Source organism: Electrona antarctica, assembly GCF_951216825.1.
Source record: "Electrona antarctica genome assembly, chromosome: 8".
Taxonomy (NCBI): Eukaryota; Metazoa; Chordata; class Actinopteri; order Myctophiformes; family Myctophidae; genus Electrona; species Electrona antarctica.
The window spans coordinates 2,249,103-2,272,099 of NC_136789.1; the positions used below are offsets into that span (position 1 = coordinate 2,249,103).

At 41.7% G+C, this 22,997-nt stretch overlaps 1 protein-coding gene across 2 annotated transcripts in view; it reads left to right on the forward strand.

Moving 5' to 3' along the window:
- Positions 1-22,997, forward strand: part of gabra3 (gamma-aminobutyric acid type A receptor subunit alpha3) — a 155,635-nt gene that overhangs the window by 79,484 nt on the left and 53,154 nt on the right. For both annotated transcript variants that reach the window (XM_079508824.1, XM_079508823.1), the window contains exon 3: positions 22,870-22,991. In XM_079508824.1, coding sequence (XP_079364950.1) covers positions 22,870-22,991 — 122 coding nt within the window. The remainder of the gene's footprint in view (positions 1-22,869; positions 22,992-22,997) is intronic.

A 22,997-nucleotide genomic window follows, 5' to 3' on the forward strand; every position in this document is an offset into this window, starting at 1 on the left:
AATATGTTGTTACAGGGACCCCCCAGAAGCCAAGATTTGAGCTGAAAACATTCTCTCTGAAAGAATATATATTCAAAGATATAACATAATGCTTAAAACACCAAAAAAGCGTTCCTGTCCAGAATGGGTTAAAGGAACGCAAACCATTTACATTTTGGATATCCTTTCTTTACATAATTGAGTTCACACAGTGAAGTCCTTATAGTGTTCATATACATTTGTAAGAGTATATACACCCTCAGAGTTGAATTAAAACTGAGGATTTTAAAGAGGTAGACAATGACATTGTAGAGAAGGTGCACATGGGTCTCATAGCAGAGGTCCCAGCCATTCAACCATGCATAGTCCCAATTGTGATAAATATTGACGTTGTAACATGATAACAATTCATAGGCTACATTCACACAGCTGCATGCTTATTCAAAGAAGGTCCGTTCATTTGTTTAAAAACAGACACTGTGATTGCTCCCAATTATGAATGGGTTGTACTGGCTTCCCCACACAATAAGTGAATCTCTCTCTCTCTCACACACACACACACACACACACACACACACACACAGACACAGACACAGACACAGACAGACACACACGCACGTTCTACTATGCGCTTATTTTCCATAATAATCTTCTGTTTGCTGGGATACTGAGTTGTTTTATAGCTTGAGCTGCCTTGATATATTAGGATCCTACTATAATGGAATGTCTACTATAAGACTGCTATGCTTTTATATGGCATGGCCCTAGGCCAAGCCATCTACTAGAACAGAGTTTGTCTGTATGTCGTCGCTTTTGGGTGGAAACCTTGTATGTCCAAAAATGATACTTTTCTAATTTGGAAAAAAGAACGTGTGTTCCATTGGATTCAAGGTAATTCAGTATTTATTCACAAGGGTTTTTTAATACTTTTCATCGGTTTAATATAAATACAACCCACAGACAAGAATTGACCACTTTAACTTAAAAAAACAAACAAATCTAAACTAGCAACAAATTGCAGATCTGCGGTTGTAGTATGTAGGGCATTCATATTTTAACAGTACAAGTTTTAATATGGATATACACCGTTTCTGCCAGACGGAACAATATGAATGTATAAACGGTACTCTATGGCCCCTCAAAACAAGAGCAGTCACAGCTAATGCTGCTACGTTTCATGAGTGTTTGAAATGCTTGGTGAAGTTAAAGTGAAAGTGAACAGGGGCATCATTTTGGATCCTATCAGGGTATGGTAATTTGCCACCCCCTAGCGTTCACATTTAACCTCAAATTATGTTATTTTCTTCATGCTGATTTATCTGATTTTAGAATCGACATGTGACGCACGTTTTCTTGTCCTTCAACCTGGCCATCCCTAGGGTACAGGCTTTTGTTTAGAGTAGAGTCTAGACATACTATTGGTCGCAACTTTCAGTGTCACTGCCACCCGTCTGGCAGCGCACCCGACCCCACTGCTTCCTGACGCGGGTGGTGGGCCCACGTGGCGGAGAAGATGTGCCCACGTTGCTTTTTTGGGCTGTGCCCGGCTGAGCTCCGTGGTAAGCCCGGCCACCAGGCGCTCGCTGACGAGCCCTCCGTCCGGGCCTGGCTCCAGAGAGGGGCCCCATGGGTGCTTTTGGACCATACTACTCAAAGCTGGACATAGGAGGGGCTAGTGCCCTTCAAAAATAAAGTATTCCAAAAGTAATGGGGAAATCCCCAAATTAAAAGAGAGAATTGTCTGATTTACAGGCAGTGTGATACTTCAATAGTATACCCACTAATAGCTGAGTTAAAATGTCCACGCAGGACCTTTGAACAATGGTAGCAGTTTATACTGTATCTAGATATTAACTTCTACCCGCCACCATCTTGATAGTCACTTGAGCCAAGCTGGCCATTTTGCTGATCATTTTGAAAAGTATCTGACCGATTAACTAAATATGGAGATACGGGTATCCCTGAGGTCATCAGAAATTGCTGAAGTTGTGTTGATGAGATGACGTACATCATGAGTATATACGAATGGAGTTCCATTGTACACAACCTTCACACGGATGCCTTTCACTAACCTTTGGTGTGATCCTTTGTCGTCGTGTAATAAAACATTAATTTGAGGTCGCGCTAAGCATAATAGTCCGGTCGGCGCTACACAGCCTGGAGCGGACTGGCGTGGCAATAGAGGACACTTCCGGGTCAGCCGGAAGAGGGCTCTTCTTATGGTAACAGAAGGGAATGTGTTAATTGTGAAGTGCTCCAAGATCAGCTATAATAGTTACAATACATTATAAAACCTACAGTACAGTAAGTAGCACTGTAGGTATATCTAGGCGTGCCCTGGGATTTTTAGGCTATGAACAGTGTGCCCTGGCAGAAAAAAGGTTGGGAAACACTGCTGTAATCTACTGTACTGTACCCATACTGTGCTGTACTACTCATACTGTACTACCTTTACTGTACTGTTTTACTCGTACTGTATTGTACTGTACTGTAGTACTTGTACTGTGCTGTACTGTACTGTACTACTCATACTGTACTGTACTAACTGTACTACTTGTACTATACTGTACTACTTGTACTGTGCTGTACTACTCATACTGTACTTTACTGTACTGCTCGTACTCTACTTACTACTCGTACTGTACTGTACTGTACTGTACTGTACTGTACTGTACTGTACTGTACTGTACTGTACTGTACTGTACTACTCATATTGTGCTGTACTACCCGTACTGTACTGTGCTACCTGTTCTGTACTGTACTACTCGTACTGTACTGTATGTACTGTAGTACTTGTACTTTAATGTACTGCTCATACTGTACTGTATTGTACCATACTGTACTGTGCTGTACTACTCGTACTATACTGTACTACTTGTACTGTACTGCTCGTACTGTACTGACTGTACTGTCGTGTGCTGTACCTCTTGTATTGTACCGTACTCTACTGTACTGTGCCATACTATACTGTACTATGTGTACTGTGCTGTATCGAGACCAAGACTCGTGACCTCAGCCGTGTGTCGATGCCGTGTCTTGTGATCGGCCCTAGCCATTTGGAAGCAGGGTACACGGAAACATAACAAGAAAAACTCGGCTTCCCAGTATGCAATGTGCATGTCACATGATTGTCCAGAGCTAATTGGAAGGTTGCTGACAGACTTCTGCTGACGGGGAGCCAACTGGAAGGTTGCTCACAACTTCCATCATTTCCAATTGTATATATAGATGGTGTGGCGATACTAACGTGACGCAAAACTCGACCAATCTGTGAAGCTAAGAATGGGTCAAATTGCCAATCGGGAAAGCCGATGACTACCCCCCCCGGCGTAGATTCAGTGTGTCCTCCACAGAAACCGTTTGGTCCATTTGAATTCCCCTTTACACATCCGAGACAGACAGACAGAGTACAGCACATCTGCACATGTTGTTAATTATGTCACAATGTTATTTTATTTGTTTTTATGAATAGGCCTACTATGGCGCTGCAATAGTTAATTAAGTAACAGTATCATGTATTAATCAAATACTAAAACAAATTTCCAGAGCAGTTCCTCTAACAAATGTAAACTTAACAAGTACCTAACAGACACCTCATTAACTTCAAGTGGATAAAAGACATGAAATGGGAATTTATCCTCCCTGCTGAAGTAAAAATGTGGCAATTGTCCCTGGAGTCAATCAAAGCTGAATTTGCATCCATTGTTTTGCCTGTTGCCCTTTCTCTCTTGTGTATATTATCTGCTCAACACAGGCAACCAGAGCACACAGAAGAAAGGGGCAAACAAATAGAAATCAGTCATATTGTGGAGGCACTGAATGATACAAGGCACGTCTTTGCCGGAGATAATGTGCTGCATAACGGCCTGCACGTATCAATATCAAGAAGATTGGTGGTGAGCTTGCAGAGAATGTAAAGGGGAGGATCTGGTAAAAGAGATTAGCAGTGGTAAGGGTTAGCTCAATGAGGAGTTCAGCAATTATTAATTAAGATTGTACTGAAAGGGGGTCCCACCCACACGCCTTTGTCCCTGCCATCGGAGCTGCATGGCAGTTATATGGCACCCCCCCCCCCCCCCCCCCCCCCCCCCGTTTTGCAGAGAAAAGTCATCAGCCTTCCAGTAGATCCTTTTTCCACGAAGCTTCGAGCAAAGCAGCTCCACTAATCTCCGCCATTGGACTCGGCTAGCCCTCCATGCCCTGTAGCCAGCGAGGCAGCGAGCCTGTGCTGATCCACTTCTTGTATTGGCTGGATATTATGCACCTTATCAATGCTACCACAGTACAGTCAATTTCCATAGTGCTGGACATCCTTAACCACTTCAAACCAGTATACCCATTTGACCGGTGTCCCTCTACACCACATCTCTTCACCGAACATAGCAGATATTGTGATCGTGTAGATTGGCTATTCACAGAATGTTGACTGCCGTCTAACTAAGTGGTCAGATGGGTGGGCCATGAATACTTTCTATATTTTCAAGTGGGCCGTGATCCAGAAAGGTTGAGAACCGCTCTTCTAGACTGATAATACATTTGCACTGTGCAATTGTGCACATAAATCAGTTAAATGGTTATAATCAGAAGCCTGGTGGTCTATGTACATACCGGACCCGGTAGCTTACTGAAACCGTTTTTGGTTATTTGAGCTTTGGCACTTGATGCTAATCATTTTGGTGGTAATCAATAGCACTCAAATTAGTAAAAGAATATGACAAATACTATTTAGCAGCCACGTCAGCATAATACCATGTCCTTTCTACATTTCCAAACACATTTTAATTGTACCTCAATCTTATCATCATGCACGTTTCATGAATGAGGTTGAATGTGTGGGAATTGCTGCTCCGTTCATTAACACTCTCCACTTCTGCTGTCATTTTTGGTCTCTGTATCCAACTTTGAAACTGGTAACTTTGAAACTTGAAATTTGGTACAAATTAAATTCATAATTTCGCCGATTTCCTCATTCAAGGTGGCAAACATGAAAGTGCGTACCTGGATACACCAGTGAGTGATAGTCGGGGCCGGATCTTCCTACAGGCGATAAGCAGCCGCCTAGCGGCTATCCGAGGGAAGCGACAAAATTGAGGCCAGGAAATAAAATGTGTTCATTGTTTGTGGACACACAATTTGTGTTGGGCCGTAACAAGCTGGAACTGGCCCTGGTGGTGGTACGTAATTATATTGTAAGTAATAGGGGCCCTCAGGAATGTACAGAACTAGTACTCTGCTGGTAATACTGGCCCAATTCAATTACTGTTTGTAACAACTTCGTCATTAATGAATTGCCCAATTCCATGACCTGGTCTAATTAAAATAAATGTTTGAGCAGAGGGGCTCTGCTCAGTGGACTTGGCAGGGTAGGCTGTGTCCAATATTATTTTTGGCCAATGGTTGAGTTCCTTGTCTGTAATATATTTTTGAGTCTTTTGCTACAGTACCAGGCTCCACAAACTCTTCTGACAAATAAGCATCAGCACATTCCCAATTCAGCTTCATAATAATGTTAATAATAATGCATCCATCCATCTTCAACCGCTTATCCAGAATCGGTTCGCGGGGGTAACGGTTCCAACAGAGTCTTTGCTTTCCAGAGCAACATTAGCAACTTCCTCCTGGGGGATCCCGAGACATTCCCAGGCCAGTGTGGAGATATAATACCCCCATCTGGTCCTTGGTCTGCCACATGGTCTCTTTCTTCCCAGTGGGACGAGGACCTCCCTAGGGAGACACTTGGGAGGCATCTGTACTAGAGGCCCGAACCACCTAAGCTGGCAGTTGCAGTTCAAAGTGCCTTACATTCAATGAATCGTGTTGGTGCTTTTAGAGAAAGCAAGGAATGGCTTTGCTGTGTCTTTTAGTCGACTGTAAAAATGTCCTGCATGGTCCCTGATTCTCTCTGCCTCACAGCCTTCAGTGCATCGCTGGCATACAGGAGTGAAACGACATAATTGGAGCCCTCAAGGTAGGCGCGCTTACACATAGCGGGTGGTTACCTGCTTCCTCCATTGTTTTCGATGTTCACACTTCAGCAGCTTTGCCAACGAGGCAGCAACAAGGGGGAGAGAGCTGCTGCCACACACATAGATAACTGGATGTGAGTATTTAAATGAAAATTACGCTTTGGTTAATTTCCTTTTTACTCCCTCTCCCCCTCCACCATGATCATGTAGTGTTCCTTCATCAAGAATGATCATCAGTAATTGAATTTAATCTGTCGTGTCATTTCAAGCTACTCTATTGTAATAATGAGCTCCAGTTGTCTTATTACCTGAATGATAAGCATGTAACGATGCACTCAACTCACGATATGATACGTATCACGATATGAGGTTCACGATACGATTTTTCACGATATTTTCAACACAATTATTTTCCAGACAAATGACCGGAAAATCCCACAGGCAGTAGCATTACTTTTCATGTAAAAATACTTAATTTTCTAGGTGTAAACATGCTTTCATGTTTAAACCTAGCTCGAGTTTAACATGTAAAAAAAGTTTTCTTTGATGGCATCTTAGGATAGATGTAGACCTATTTGACAGTGCAGAAACATAATTGAAACATAAACGACCATCACCTGGGCACAGTCACAGACACACACAGCTCCCCTCTGCAGGCCTCTACTACTGAAAGTGACTGCATCTCATTTCTCTCCAAAAGCACGTGAATATGATGGAATATGATTACAGCTCACATTTCATATCACACACTAGCCACCCTAAAAAAAAATATTTGAAAATCGATACATATCGTCGGGATATAATATTGATATATATCGATATACGATATATCGTTACATGCCTACTGAATGACGATTCATATTTTTTGTGCATAATTCAAGTCAAGTTGTGTTCTTCACCGTGATCCAAGATACATGTTTTTTTTTTTTTTTTCACTCTATACTTTATATAGGGGAATGGACTAAAAAGAATAGATTTAAATTGTCAGTCACTAGTGGCAGACCTCTAAGCCTCTAAGGCCTCTAAGCCTCTAAGGCCTCTAAGCCCTCACAGTAGCCTCTGGCCTCTGTAGTGAGGGTTTAGTCTAAACTATAAGCCCTCACTAGCCTCTGGCCTCTAAACCATTACCATCCTCCAGTAGCCTCTGGCCTCTAAACCATTACCATCCTCCAGTAGCCTCTGGCCTCTAAACCATTACCATCCTCCAGTAGCCTCTGGCCTCTAAACCATTACCATCCTCCAGTAGCCTCTGGCCTCTAAACCATTACCATCCTCCAGTAGCCCCTGGCCTCTAAACCATTACCATCCTCCAGTAGCCCCTGGCCTCTAAACCATTACCATCCTCCAGTAGCCTCTGGCCTCTAAACCATTACCATCCTCCAGTAGCCCCTGGCCTCTAAACCATTACCATCCTCCAGTAGCCTCTGGCCTCTAAACCATTACCATCCTCCAGTAGCCCCTGGCCTCTAAACCATTACCATCCTCCAGTAGCCCCTGGCCTCTAAACCATTACCATCCTCCAGTAGCCTCTGGCCTCTAAACCATTACCATCCTCCAGTAGCCCCTGGCCTCTAAATAGGGATGGTACCGATCACGTGTTTTTTTCCCCGATCCGATTCAGATTATTTGATTTTGAGTATCTGCCGTTACAGATGTTTCCGATGGGATATTTATATTTTTTTATAGAACATTTATGGCATGTCACAATAGTACAATATCCAAAATAACAGACAATATCCAGTGTAATATTCATGATGGATATAACATTGATACTAGGGATGTCCCGAATCTCATTTTTGTTTTTGCTTCCGGTGGGATTTTGATCATTTGAAAATGATGTGATTGGCCCAGATTTCCGATCATGAGATCGGATCGGGAAAACCCTACCTCTAAACCCATTGGTTTTCAAAGTGGGGTCCAGGGACCCAGGGGGTCCCCAGCAAAAGTAGTTAAGGTAGCATCACAATTTTCATTTTAACCGCTTTATCCATCTATACCAGGGGTGCCCAAAAGGTAGATTGCCATCTAAAGGCTGTGCAGGTAGATCACATGACATGCCCCTAAAGAGTATTTCATTTAAATATATTGAAGAAAAAAAACGATTAAAAAAAAAAAATTCTCCCCCTCTATTTCCCATTCCAAGTGCATTTGTCTTATACTGTACAGAATGTAACACGAACTCTACTATTCCGAAGCCCCCTCAGGTACATATTTAAACTATTTTCAGCATTGTATAATAATTGATTTGGTGGGTAGATCTTGCCGAGCTGGTCATTTTGAAAGTAGCTCTCAAGTCAAAAAGTGTGGGATGGGTGACAAATTCCAAATGTACTTTGTCAATGAATTTAGCTTTCTCTCTCCATTCTGTCATAAACTATAGTAAAACCAAAACAGGGCGGCGGTGGCTCAGGGGGTAGAGTGGCTTGATGGTAACTGCAAGGTTGCCAGTTCGAACCCAGGCTCCCCCAGAGTTGGTGTCGAAGTGTCCTTGCACTATATATTTCTAAAACTATGAAACATTTCAAAGATTTTGACGTGCCAATATCTGCCATTGAGCTAGCCTGGCTAATAAGCCAGACTAATATCACACAACACTGTCGCGGTATATTAGTCTGGGCTGGCTCCACTTGGATTTCATTTCCCGGGGGGCGGGTTCAAACATTTTCTCTTTGACGCAATTGGTCAGAGCTACTGTCAGTCAAAAGTCTCAAGCATTGAACGTCACTGTACCAAAGCCCGCCCATATTGCATACCGTGTCCCGATTGGTCCGACCTGTTCTCGGTTGTAGGAAAGAGGCGTGCTACTGAGCCTCGCCAGACCGTAATCCGCTGGTAGGCAATTTTTTTTTGCCAACGGCTGATTCGGTCTGGTTTATTAACCAGGCTACCATTGAGCCCCATTGTGAATTTTTCAAATTTGAAAGCACTATATTTCTAAAACTATGAAACATTTCAAAGATTTATTTTCGGGCAAACATGTCCACCGTAAGATGAACCTAAATAGGTTTGAATGGGGTTTCTAGGTGTAAGTATGTAGGACTAGTAGCATGGCAAAGTTTGTGCTATTGCCATTGAGAATGAATTGGGCGTTTAAGTTAAATACGAGGGGGACATATTTTGACAGCAGAAACTGCCTGTCATAATTTCTCCTCCCTATTCCAAAGCCCCCCCAGGTACATTATATATTTAAACTATTTTCAGCAATGGTACACTTATTTTTTCAGTGGGTAGATCTTGTTGAGCTGGTCATTTTGAAAGTAGATCTCACGTCATAAATGTGTGGGCACCCCTGATGTAGGACTAGTAGCATGCCAAAGTTTGTGCTATTGCCATTGAGAATGCATTGGGCGTTTAAGTTAAATAACTCCGAAACTACAAATCATTTCAAAGTAAAAAGTTCCAGTATGTGTCTCCACAGTAAGCTGAATTATAAAAAGTGTGAATTTTCAGCAATGGTACACTTATTTTTTCAGTGGGTAGATCTTGTTGAGCTGGTCATTTTGAAAGTAGATCTCACGTCATAAATGTGTGGGCACCCCTGATCTATACATTGGCATTACAAAAAGTAGATCCATGTATAAGCTCACAGCACGTCAATTTGTGCCGCTCTGCGAGCTTGTATCTCTGCTGAAGATTTTGAAAAAATATTGAAAATGTTTGGAAACTTTTGAATAATTGTGCATTTTTAACATAAATCTTCTCTTCTGGGGTCCCTGGAACAGCACAATTCAGATGATTTTCAGACTGTCATATTCGAGTCTGGCCACACGAGGCTAGGGGTCTAAACTACTAAAGTTTAGAGGCGTACTCCAGGTCTACTGGAGAGTACTGAGGGTTTAGACTATTCTCTACTAGTCTACCAGTAGCCTCTGGCTTCTAAACACGCCACACTTTACATAGATTGTGCATTACATTCACGCACACACTCATACACCGATGGCGGAGGAAACCATGCAAAGCACCAACCTGCACATCAGGAACAATTAGGGGTTCAGTGTCTTGCTCAAGGACATTTCGACACCAACTATGAGGGAGCCCGGCTGCACCCAGGGCACCCCTCCATGGATTCGTCTAGGGAACCTCCATGGTAGTTAGCCAATAGCCACCCTGGAGCTAGCCTGCCCTGTGCCCCAGCCAGTGTGATTTCCTATTGGTTCACCGATCTGTGCGCCCGCCCGCCCCCCTCCTCCTCCCCTCCCTGGTAGGACACGATGGAGAACGCTGACGTAACCAACTTTTGAGCGACGCCCCTCTGCACTGTTATTGGTTAGCAGAATTCAAGGTTCACTCCCACTCCTATTAGTCCTATGTGTGATTTCGTGGCTCGTTTGCCAGGGCTTTTTTCTCTTCTTTTCCTTTGAAAACAAAACGTCTGCGGTCCCTGAGGCTACCCTGGAGCTGGAACCCTTGAAACTACCACTCCAATCAGAGCTGGCCAGCCTGGAAGTTTCCCCTCCAATCATCTCCATGGATTAGCACACCTGATTTACATGCACACAGGCACTCGCACAGACACACACCCATGCCACAATTCCATCATAGAAAACACCATAACCCAAAAAGATAACAAAAATACCATTATAGTCGTAACACTCTCCCTATCCATTATGTCCATCAATCTCAATACAGAAAAATGCAAAGGGCATTGTCTGCCCTCATTATTTTAATAGCCTGCCCTAAACTATGAAACATTTTGAAGCTGCCTGCAGCTTTATACTGTATCCATTTGTCATACAGTAAGATGACCTAGCCATACTGCCATATTCACACTAATGTAACCATTAAAACCTAAGCCTTTGGGGTATAGCCCTGTGTCTAAAAGTTACACATAAAATATATGGGAAATCTGTGTTTAGGCAAATTGGTACAAATTGCTCACATTGTTGTGGGAAAATAGATTAATTGCAATACTCAGGGGCCCATGGCTCATACCGCCCACATGATATAGGCTGCACTACATTCAGGCTGGCACCACTTAGAGTGAGAAAATAATTAGGAAGAAAAGAAATCCCTCCTCCATGTCAGATTAAAGCCAGCTGGACACAGCCTGCAACTAAGTCAAACAGACTTCAGCCAATACTTGTCATCCCACTGGAAACCACCTTATTCATTTTCAGGCTCCCAGCATGTGGTTTACAATACATCCCTGAGCTAACAGTGCCCCAGGAAGAGACCGTGGCTGGTGCACGGGTACAAAAGCCTGAGGTATGTCGACTTAGCAGCCTATTCAGGGCTGCGCAGCTGGAAAAGGAAGGTTTACCCAGTGGAAGCTCGCTATAGCGGCTTAATTGCAATGTCAACTACCAGGCTGCTAAAAGGCCAGGCCCGACGGAAACCCATTAAAGCTCTCTCCAAAGCCACTGAAAAAAATCTCCCATGGCTCTGGCTAAAGACAAAAGATCCCATCTGGGGTGCAAAGAACAAAGTAGCTATCAAAGCGGATGAACCTGGAATGCCAGATCTTATAGCTGCACCCTCGGGGGACTAATTACTTAAGCTTGAAGGAAGTAGAGTGCCCATTTGATAACCAGATGCTGACCCATGCCTCACTCAACCCCAAGGTCAATGTATTAGTCATTAGGGCATCAATTTAAAATGGTGATCAAATTTGCAGGTGTTATCTGTTCTTCGCTGCGCCCTATCTATTAAAGATGGCAACCTCCTTGTCAGTGTGTTTTTCCAACAAGGTCATTAGTGTGTCCTTATTTTATTCTCTTGTTTCAGTTCATACTTTACTGCACACATAAACATACTCCCACACATTCACACAATCTCTCTCTCTCTCTCTCTCTCTCTCTCTCTCTGAGGAATCCATGTACTATTATATCTTGTGTTTTTGTTGTAAATATTTCACATAACTGGGAAACATTATATTAGACATTCACAAACAGAAAAACAAACAAAAAAGTAGTAGTGTTGGGACATGAGGGAACGGTGATCGATGTTTGTTTTTTATGATTCAAAGTATTTTTTTCTTTCAGTTTTAACACAAAGGAATGCTTGAGAATGTAAATAAAATAATCATACAAACAATTAAGACAAATGAAACAAAACAAGACAAAGTAAATACAATACACTACAATACCCTTATCGATGTTTGTTTATTACCTGTGCACAGTACATTATCATGGCTTATTTAATCTCTCAAAACAGGGGCATGGTCAAAGACAATCTGGATAGTAGCGCTCCTAGGGGACCGGCTCTTGAGCTGGAAGCAAGCTGCGCTTTACCCAATCACAATGAGGTGGCCGTAATGGACCCATGTCCCATAAACCTCTACTGTGTGTGCTGTACATAAGGAACCACAGAAACATGTCAACATGGTGATCACTAGAACTAAACACTATCTAAAGTTGATTAGTTCTGTTTAGTTCCGTTTAGTTTGTAGCATTTGTGGAGAAACTGCTAGGGGTCAAACGATTTATTTCTCGGTTTTGATGATACCCTTAAGCTGAATAACGTGTATGCATTAGAAGATATACTGTAATGGGACCTGTAAGTATATGCAGCATGTGTCAGCCTGCAACACCACTGTTCAAAGAACTGCAAGTCTCATAAAAGACATGACCCACTTACTTACTTACTTACTACTAGAAAGAACAAGAGGATTGTCAAACCTCGTATGAAGTCCTGGAGCTAAAAGTATTTTAGAAGGGGTAAGTGCTAGCCAATTTATTAGGTCTAATCATCACTACTGTACAGCCTTATTGTGAGACATCGGTAGCCTTTAATTAACAGAGGCGTGTCTATTCTTAGGGGATTTGATGCTATGCACTGCACCACAGGGCTCTGAGGGGCTCCAAGATAGACAGACACAGTGATGGCAGTTTATGGGTTTTTACGGGGTTTTTACAATTTTACAATTGTATGAATTGTATGTGAAATGCAGTAACAGAAATACACAGGAATATTAGGAAAATGAATAAATGATGAATAAATGAATACAGCTGGGTTTATACTAACTGTAACAGAACAGTACATAGGTGACATGTCATGTCCATAGTTTTAAAACAACTGGTTTAATGACTAGATATTACTCAATGAAGTCCAATAATCTTTATCTTTCCGTGCAGGATGGAGAGGAGTCTGAGAAGTGAATGTGAGGCGGGCAAGGGTGGTTTTAGTAGTGCTACTACCATAGAGTTATAAAGGATAGAGCACAGCCCCGCCCACAGCTATTCATTTCAATGGAAGTTGCTCTGTGGCGTTTTGACCCGGAAGAACGCTCTACTTCCGCATTTGACCACCAACAGTTGGTGGTCAAATGCGGAAGTGCAAACGAGCGCTCAATGTTAAACATTGCAGGGTTTTCTCGTGCTAAATGCAGTTCCTGATTTGACCAGTAGGCTTGACGGCTTCAACGTTGGCCAACCATTCTGGGGGCGTGGCTACTACTGGATAAGCAGGGATATGGACTGAACTAGGAGTACCGAAACAGAAGCCTGCACTAAATAAATTGGGCGAAATGAATGTGGCTATAGGGAATTTTGTACACTTATATACAGTGTTTAGTTTATCTAGTCTATTCCTTATAAGCAACTGCTCAAAAATCCATATCCTAATATTGCACATTTTTGTTTATTTATTTGCCATTTGTTACTAACAAGTTATTTTGATCACTTTTGCGTCTCTTACATAATGTTCAAATACAAATAATTATACCATTACAGAATAGAAAAAGTACAATAGAAAAGTGCATAATGTAAAAACTAAAATATAAGCAATGTGTAGTCTATGCACTTAATTTGTATTGGGTAGTGTTGTGGGACGCACTGCTTTGGAAGACTACAGAGAGAGAGAGAGAGACAGAACGGGGGTTCACGTGCATAGGGTGGATTTTTAACGCCACCTGTTTTTTCTTAATCCTTGAAGGGTCTATTTTAAGATTCTGCCTGGTAACAAGAAAAAATAATGTCCCAGGAGATTCATTTTAACCCTTTCTTACACATACCCTAGCTAAATATGCAAATGAAGAGACAAGAAAAAACAGCATAACTATTGACATAAACAATCTACAGGGTCAAATGAACACATGTTTCCATACAATTAGGACCCAAGGAATTAAACAAAATGGTTATTATGAAGATTCTAGCACATCTTGACTCTATTTTGGTGCAAAAACAGCACAAAAATAGCTGAAAATGTTCTGATGACATCTCTCTGTTTACTAAATTCTTAGGTGGATTTTTATGTTCCAACAGCTATTTTCTGAATCCTTGAAGGGTGTATTTTAAGATTCTGCCAGGTAACCGGCAAGAAAAATGTCCCATGGGATTCATTTTTAACCCTTTCTTACACAATCCTACCCAAATCCGAAAAAGGAGAAACCAAACCAAAATGATGGTGGGACAGTCTCTGTCAAGAAGCATGGTATACTGTCATGGGTAACCTGTACACCTGGAAAAGGTACACCCCTTTTCCATCTCGCCCCACTAGTCCACTACTCTACCTAGCTGTAAATAACAAACATAATTCATGTTGGTGATTATTTAAAAGGTATTATCATATTCATTTATCATTGTTAAGTTCACTCTGTATATCCACGGGCATAATAGCATGATGATGCCATTACAAAACATGGGCTACATGGAAGAAATGGGATTAATAAAACTAAATTAACTTAATTAAGCAGTCACCGTCTCTGTGACATGTTGTTCTTTCTACATTTTAGGGGTATAGAGATCGACTACTATACAATCAAATAAATCTGTATACAAGATAATTTCAGATTTCAGAGAGGGAGGGAAATACTAAATTAACTGTTAACTACATTTAAAAAAATCGCGGGGGCGAGTTGGTAAAGGGGCGAGTCGTTTGGTATTCCTGTCAAGTAATGTCAAGTAATGTCAGGAAGCATTGGTGTACAGAAAGAGATGATGGGGCTAAGATTATACATATATTTATTTATAAAATATGCATACTGAATGTTAGCCCAAGTGCAGAGGTTGGACTATAGCTTAAGTCTCTCTTTAACCCTTAGAAGATGAAAGACGCCAATTGGCGTCTTCATCAGAATTCCGTAAATGATCAATGACGCCAATTGGCGTCTTCACAGTTTTTGATGAATCTAAACATATTAATATGCTCCGAAGCGCTGTTTAAATTCCTGAGCTTATATTCCAACTACATTACCCAGAAAACCCGTGTCACGTGACACACGTGTACGTGTTGCCATTGGAAGCTGGTCCCACCCCCTGTAAACAGTGGGGGCAGAGGGAGTCTTCATAGTTATCATTGTTTTGCCTGTTTGCCGTCTCGCCCGAGCGATTTTCTAGCAGAAAAAGTTGAAAGCAGTACTATTTATTTGAGCGAGTTTTGTGGTAGTAGTATTGATCCATACGCGTCCCAGTCGCCTTCTCCAGGCGGAGTAGCCCTGGTCCAGTGCTTACAGCGAGACTCGCTGCTCCCTCCCTCCTTTTTTCATTGTCTCCCCATCGTCGTCCGATGAGCTATACCGGGAAACCATTGAAGAAGACGATCAACCCGGAATGTTTTGAGGTAATCTTATTGTAGAAAATGCCCTTCTATAGTGATCAGAAATCATAAGATGATCGCTACAAATAGATGCTTGGATAATTACTACTACTAGTCAGATCATGACGCCAGAATGACTCACCACGATGGCCCCCAGCCATTAGCCAGCACCAAAGGTGCTGGCTAATGGTGGGGTTGGTGCATTGGTGCTGGCTAATGGTTGGTTGGTTGCAACCAACCGATCGGTTGGTTGGTGCAGTACAAATGTATCGTAGCAGGCATGCACGCATGGCAGTACAAGTATTTTATATTGTAGCGTGCCTTATAGGCGATCTGATCTTTAGAGTAATGTTCGCTCCTTTTATTTACTGTCTACAAAGACGGAGAACAAACATGCATCGTTTACTGAAGCAACGCGTGGTTATGATGACGTTGCTACAAGGATCGGAGGGGGGACGGGGAGTGAAGCTAACAGTAGCGTATTATATAAGATCTGTATGACGTTTCATTGACGTCTGAGCTTGCATGATAATTGCATTCATTGTATATTGTATACAATCATGATTGTACATTGTTTAGTGTGTCTCCGTGTGATGATGATGATGACGATGATGTCAGATAGCCTACGTCCCCCCCCCCCCAACTGGCTATTGGCCGGGCTGACTACAGCTAAATGTTTATTTTTTATATATTTAGAACTGGCATCAGATGAGGAGGAGGATGATGATGATGAAGACGAAGAGTCAAGACTGCGATGGAGTTCTCCGACACTGAACCGGATGCATTCATTCATTTCAGTTGTTGTTTTTTTTAAATTTAGCCTACACACACACACACCGTCAAGAACAACTGGAATGCAGTGGTTTGGGGACACTGGGGAGTTTGGGGACAACTGTTTTGTATGTAGGCCTATTTATTTTCTGTAATATTTATTATAATTGTATTATGTTAGTCATAAAAAATAAAAGACAAGCTTTTACAATGAGTTAGACCTGTCATGGCTATTTTGTTCACTAGTCTGAGGTTTATGGTTTGACTAAGCGAGTTTCAACTGTGATTTACTCTGTAACGGTAGATGGTAAGAACCCAATTTTTTTGTTATAATACAGTATACATTCAAGTCTATATTTTGATACATATCATGGGCACAAAGTCATATCAAAACAATGTCCTTGGATGAGTTTTTTATCAAAACTGTTTCTTCACAACAGGTTTTTGAGATACATGCATGAATAGACACGGTACTGGTAAGACTATGTAAACATGGTATATATCAAAATGTGCGTTAGAATGTCTAATTTTACCCCAAAAAAGAATTGAGTTTATATGATGTTCCATTTCAGAGCTAGGGGGACTTTTAGCTGGATAGGTCAGATTGATCATGACTGACCATGCTATTTATAGATGGCAAAATATCTACAGTGGTACATGTGAGAAACTTTTTATTTTATTTTAATTGAACTAGACAACTCACCCTTTAAAATGAGATATTGCATGGCTATGTACGCCCAGCAGAAAAAAAGTTATTTAGAAAATAAAACTTCAACCGGTCATAACTTTTTTTGTTGTCCTAGAAACACTACCCAGTGTAAATGCAGGCTCTTTTAAATGGCTTCCAACACCACAACTAAACATTTTATCAACTCAGTTCATTTTTTTCCTGGAAGCAGACAAGCCAAGCTTTCTCTGAAGGTCTTTCGTTGTCACACATTCACAGCAGAGAATTTTCAATAAATCATTCAAAAACGCCATTCTGCCATAGAGAAGTCTAAAAACTATATAGAAATCCATGAAACTCTCAAAGAGTTAATTGTTTATTTTCTCATTCTTATCTCGTTTCTCCTCCCTGCGCCCATTCTTTGACTCACTGCTGTTGCTGAACACCTGACGCCTGCATTTCCAGGGATCAATAAAGGTTTATCTTATCTTATTGACATACATGACCAAGCATTTATTCAGTGACAGTCAAAATGTGGCACATTTAACATAACAAGATCAAAATCACATATGCAGATAACTGTGATGCATCCGTTTTTCTATAAGAAGTGAGTGACCAACCTATAATATATCTCTGCAAAAACCCTGTTCTAACCTCTTGAAGACATAACCTCCTCTGAAGACATAACCAATGACAAAACCTTTGTTTTTTTCAATACATTAATCAGAATACAAGCTCATAGCCCTGGGCATGAAAAGTCTTAATCGCATCTTTTTGACTACCTCAATGCAGTCCTTCCTTTCCCAGTGCGTCTTTCTTTTGGCCAAGGATGCAGTAGCAGTTATGGCAAGAACAGGCACAGTTGCATTGATCTCAGCTCTCCCACAAGTGAACATCACTTTGGGAATAGAGCATCTGTGCCTTGTCGCTCACCTCTACAAAAAAATATAATAATAAAAAGGTTAAAATAACGAAATATGGTCAGCTAGGCAAATAAATTAGTTTAGCACAGCTTATTGTGTGGAGAGAGAGAGAGAGAGAGAGAGAGAGAGAGATTTTTTTCCAGAGGGAAATAAAGCTAAGTTTAATATAGCCTAGTTTATTAAATATGAAACTACTCAACCATGTTGCTTTCATCACTGATTGGAAACTAATTTTAAAGCTATTAATCAAATCCGATTGATTGATTGATTGATTGATTGTATGACTGACTGATTGACAGATAATGTGCTGATCCAGAGGGAAATTATTTGTACAAAACAACTCAAGCTCACTGTAGAAATACAGTACATTGTATAATACATCACTGCAGACGACTATCCAAAAAGTCATTCAGTTTTGACACTACACTTCATTTATCATTGAACAACCTTATGCACTACACAGTACGCACTACTCTTTGCTGATAAGTGTGGTTTTGGAGAATTTTGTTTTCCTACAAAGGTCTCCAGTCATAATAACTCGTATTTTCTATCACCATGCCTTTGCACATGCATGATATTTGTCCTCTACATTTACTCATCCTCCTAATTATTAGGAGCAGTGCTCGACACACAGACCAGGGCAGAGACACGAACCATGCAGGGACCTTCTGTTTCCCACATGGCCTCTCTACCCACTCAGCTATGGCCGCCCCTTGGTCGATATGGTTCCATTGGGGATGTCTTCATCTGCTTTGGCATTCTGACCAGTGTATGCTATGAGATTGCTCCCAGAGGAAAAAGATGATTTTGTGTGGCTCTGCAAGAGACTAGCCATCTGAGTGAGTGAGTGACCGTCTGTCTGTCTTTCTGTCCATAGCTAATCTCACAAAGCACTGGACAGACAGATCAGCGGCAAACTTCAAAAGCATGCTTGCTCATATGCATTGGAAATATTTAACTTTACTTTTATAATGGAGGTCAATGGGGCTGTGATCACGCTGAAATTGCCCAAATTTTGAGTCACATGTCATACATACAGTAGGTGGTAGGTGACTTAGATGACTGATGAATGACGCAAACTCACACCCAAGACGGCAAACGGGTGACAGCTTTGGACGGATTCGACCAAACGTCACATGTTGACTAGAGGGGGAGGAGGGTTCTGAGGTACGATTCTGTCTTTATAGAGCGTTGCAGTCCCGCCCCCTACCATGGCCCAGGAAATGATTCTCCGTTCATTTCCCTCATAGACATTTCAGAAAGTATTTATTTAAAGACGTTTACGCCGCGGACAAAGCCAACTCGAGTCGTGACAAATCATGACAACAAACACAATTTTTTGGGCCGAACAAATAATTAGAAAGAAGAAAAAAACGGCAGGTTACAACACTTTTTTTGTTGTTTTTCTTCTTTGTAATTATTTGTTTGGTCCAAAATATTGTTTGTGTTGTCATGAGTTGTCACGACTCGAGTTGGCGTAACCGTCTTTAAATAAAAACTTTTTGAAATGTCTATAGAGACACACGGGGACTACAAATTTCACGCCCCCAAATGAGACAGCGGCCCCACTTCTGGTCCGTTTCAACTGTGTACTGCAGCTGCCAATGCAATCCCTATGAGAGGCATCATAAAATACCCTAATTTCACTGGTTCATTACTGAGGCTATAGCGATTTTTTTTGTGTTCTAATAAAGTGTCCCATATGTTTGATTTGTCCTTTTCAATGTCACATACCTGCCATCTCAATATACATCCTACAATGTACTATAATATACTCCATCAGTTTGTGAAAAGTACTAGCATTGTAATTCTCAAGTCAAAGTGGTCGCACGGTATATACGTCACGGATGCATCCCTTGAGGTTTTCAATACCCAGATATATTTGTTGTAATTCGTTTCATATGCTATGTATTTGTTGAAAATGATCTAAACAGCATCTTGCAAGACTACTATTAATACTCATCTGGAGAATTCACTAGGTAGTTGAAAATGTCAGGATGTCACTCCTCCATTTATCTGGGTTATTTTCCCATGCAACTATTCAGCAAAGTTAATTATACAACAAGTTGACAGCGGTAAAACACACCGTCGGAGCTCCGTGGTAGGTAGAACATATATAGTGAGCCCGTGACATGTTCAAAATATAGACATGAATAACAAAGTCAGTCGGGATCGGGATGTATATTGAGAATTCCACTCTTCAAAGTCGGCGCTCGTAGCCTCGTAAAGGCAGTGACGTCCCTTAAAAGCGACAGGTTCTCTGTCTGCCGTCTCCCCTCTGCTCCGTTAACATTATGGGTAACTCATTCAAGTGGTAAATTAAATGTGAAATACATCCTCTATTGAGAAAACAACAATATATGTTGACAAAGACACTTCATACATTTGGAAACATATTTTTATTCAAATCAATATAGTCTTCAATTAATTTCGTATTATTTTAAAAGTAGGCTAACTACAGTTGAATTTCAACGGACTTCTATGGGCTGGCCTGCAGTATCCGTGCCAACAGACCAGAAGTGGGGACGCTGTCTCATTTGGGGGCGTGAAATTTGTAGTCCCCGTGTGTCTCTATGGGAAAAATGCATTGGGATTCATTTCCTGGGCCATGGTAGGGGGCGGGACTGCGACGCTCTATAGGTATCTTGAACACTGCATGCAGAGTCAGCTGAAGCAGACTTTGCATCGCTCTGCACGGCGACTTGCTCGCCGATGACTTGGCTCAAGTCCCGTTTACATGCCTCCGTCATTTTAACTGTTTTTTTACGGGAGCCGCAACCCTTTTATGTCTTGGGTTTGGGCACTTCCACATTCCTGGAGTGTGGAAGTGGCCGAGACGTTGTCGGATGACCCCGCAGAGTGTGTTGATGTCACAGGCTGGTCACATGAATTCAGAGATCCACATCCGGTTAAATAACTAGGCCTAGTCTGCAGTTCTGTGTATCCAAAGTAGGTTACTCATACTTCATTCCAACCAGGGAATTATTTATAATACAACTGACAATCTGGCAGAACTGACAGCTGCTGTAGCAGTTTGTCACGCGGGAGCGTACTTGAGAACCACTGATTCTGAACCACACATAGCAAATATCATACAGTGACAAGTCAAGCTAAGCTATACGCTAAGCTAATAAGATAAGACAAAAGGGGGGGTTATATGAGTGGGTGATTGACAATAATACTGTAGCTAAAGCTTGGGATACATTTTAAATTATTTTAAATACATTACCAGCCACTACTATGTCTATGTTAATTGGTTATACAGTAGTAGGCCTACATGTCTTCCAGTAAAGACAGCTACATGAAACGGTTTCCAATCAGGGATATTATAGGTTAGCTCCTGAGGGGATCCTGGTTTAATTAAAGACGTTACTCATTAGTTCATCAGTACTCTGTATGTCCAGTGGTGTCTCCGTCTCACCATCATCAGTGAAGAAATGTGGGTTGACTTATAAAGGAGCCTGTGGAATTGAATTCCCGATTGCTAAAGAGCCATCTTGGAAATAAATCTTTACTGAAATGCATTGCTCAATATCCATTATAAAGCTAGAAGCCTTCAGATACACAGTACACACTCAGTATATGAGACCTTTGTGGGTGCCTCTTTATATAGAATCCATTACTGGCTTTTATATAGAACCAAATGGACCACATAATACAGTGGTCCATTTATACTACATTTTTAGGAGCCAAGTTTACAGTGAGCGCTACAGTATAGTAAAATGTTCTAGCTGTTCCATGTAAAACCTTTCATTTGAGTGTGGCCTTCCTTCAAGTAGCACAATTTTATATTTGATATGCAGCTCTATTTTGAAGGAGAGCTCTTTATTTGCAGCATCCATTTGGATTGTATGCAGAGGGGAGAAATTGAACCACGGAATTCTCCTGGTTTGTCATTAGTGTTCTGACAAGCTTCGCAAATCCCTTTGGACACTCCACTGTGTGTGTGTGTGTGTGTGTGTGTGTGTGTGTGTGTGTGTGTGTGTGTGTGTGTGTGTGTGTGTGTGTGTGTGTGTGTGTGTGTGTGTGTGTGTGTGTGTGTGTGTGTGTGTGTGTGTGTGTGTGTGTGTGTGTGTGTGTGTGTGTGTGTGTGTGTGTGTGTGTGTGTGTGAAAACGCTGCACTGCCATACTGCACCTCAAATTAAGCCTGCAATATGACTCTTGATCAGTGCAATCACCATGACTGTGAGGAAAAGAAAATCCATTAATGTTGAAGCTCTGTGTTTTCACTCTTGGAAAACAACAGTGTTTCAAAGAAGCATATACTGCCATCTTCTTTCCAAATCAAAATGGCTTTGATTAGCAATTTGTCTTGGTGACATTGGAGCACAGAGATGGCTTTCTCTCCACACAAGCCCCCCGCTGCTGCATAACATGCTTCATCACACACTCCATGTGTTGCTGCAACAACATTCAAGCCTTATACTTGCGGCGGCTGTCACGCAACTAAGTCACTAGACGTGTCAATCGTACCAGCCTGAAGAGATCTTTGTCTACTTCAGGGGTTCTCAACCCGTGGGTCGCGACCCCTCGGGGGGTCGCCAAATTATTTTAGGGGGTCCCCAAATTATTAAAAAAAAAAAAAAAAAAGATTAAAAAAAAAAAAAAAAAATCACGATTTTTCAAAAATGGCAGACCTACAAGCTCGTAGCGCGCCACTCGGTGGCGCGCTACGAGCTTGTAGATCTGCTATTTTTAAATAGCTAAATTATAACAATGCTTAAAACACCAAAAGGGGTTCCCGCCCAAAATGGTTTAAGGTTATTGTAGCAGTCAATTTATATTGGGGGTCGGGAGGGGGCGGGGCGGGGGTCCCGAGACGTTGCCAAAGCATTTTCGGGGGTCCCCGGCCAAAAACGTTGAGAACCCCTGGTCTACTTGGAAATCTGCTATCTTCGACATGCAACACACACTTCTGAGGAAGCAAAATCCACATCAAAGTTGACCAAAGTTGTCAAATGTGGGGCACATCAGGCAAATTCTCTTTTACCACTGAAAGCTCCACACATTTGCTTGCATAGAATGGAAGCGAATGGGAGGCAAATATTGTATTCACCCTAATCACTCTTTCTTTGTGTCTGTCCATAGGTCAGTAGTCGGACACAGAGAGCCATTGCCTGATGACAGCCACGACAATATCACCATTTTCACCCGAATCCTGGACAGACTGCTGGATGGTTATGACAACCGGCTCCGTCCTGGACTGGGAGGTAGGC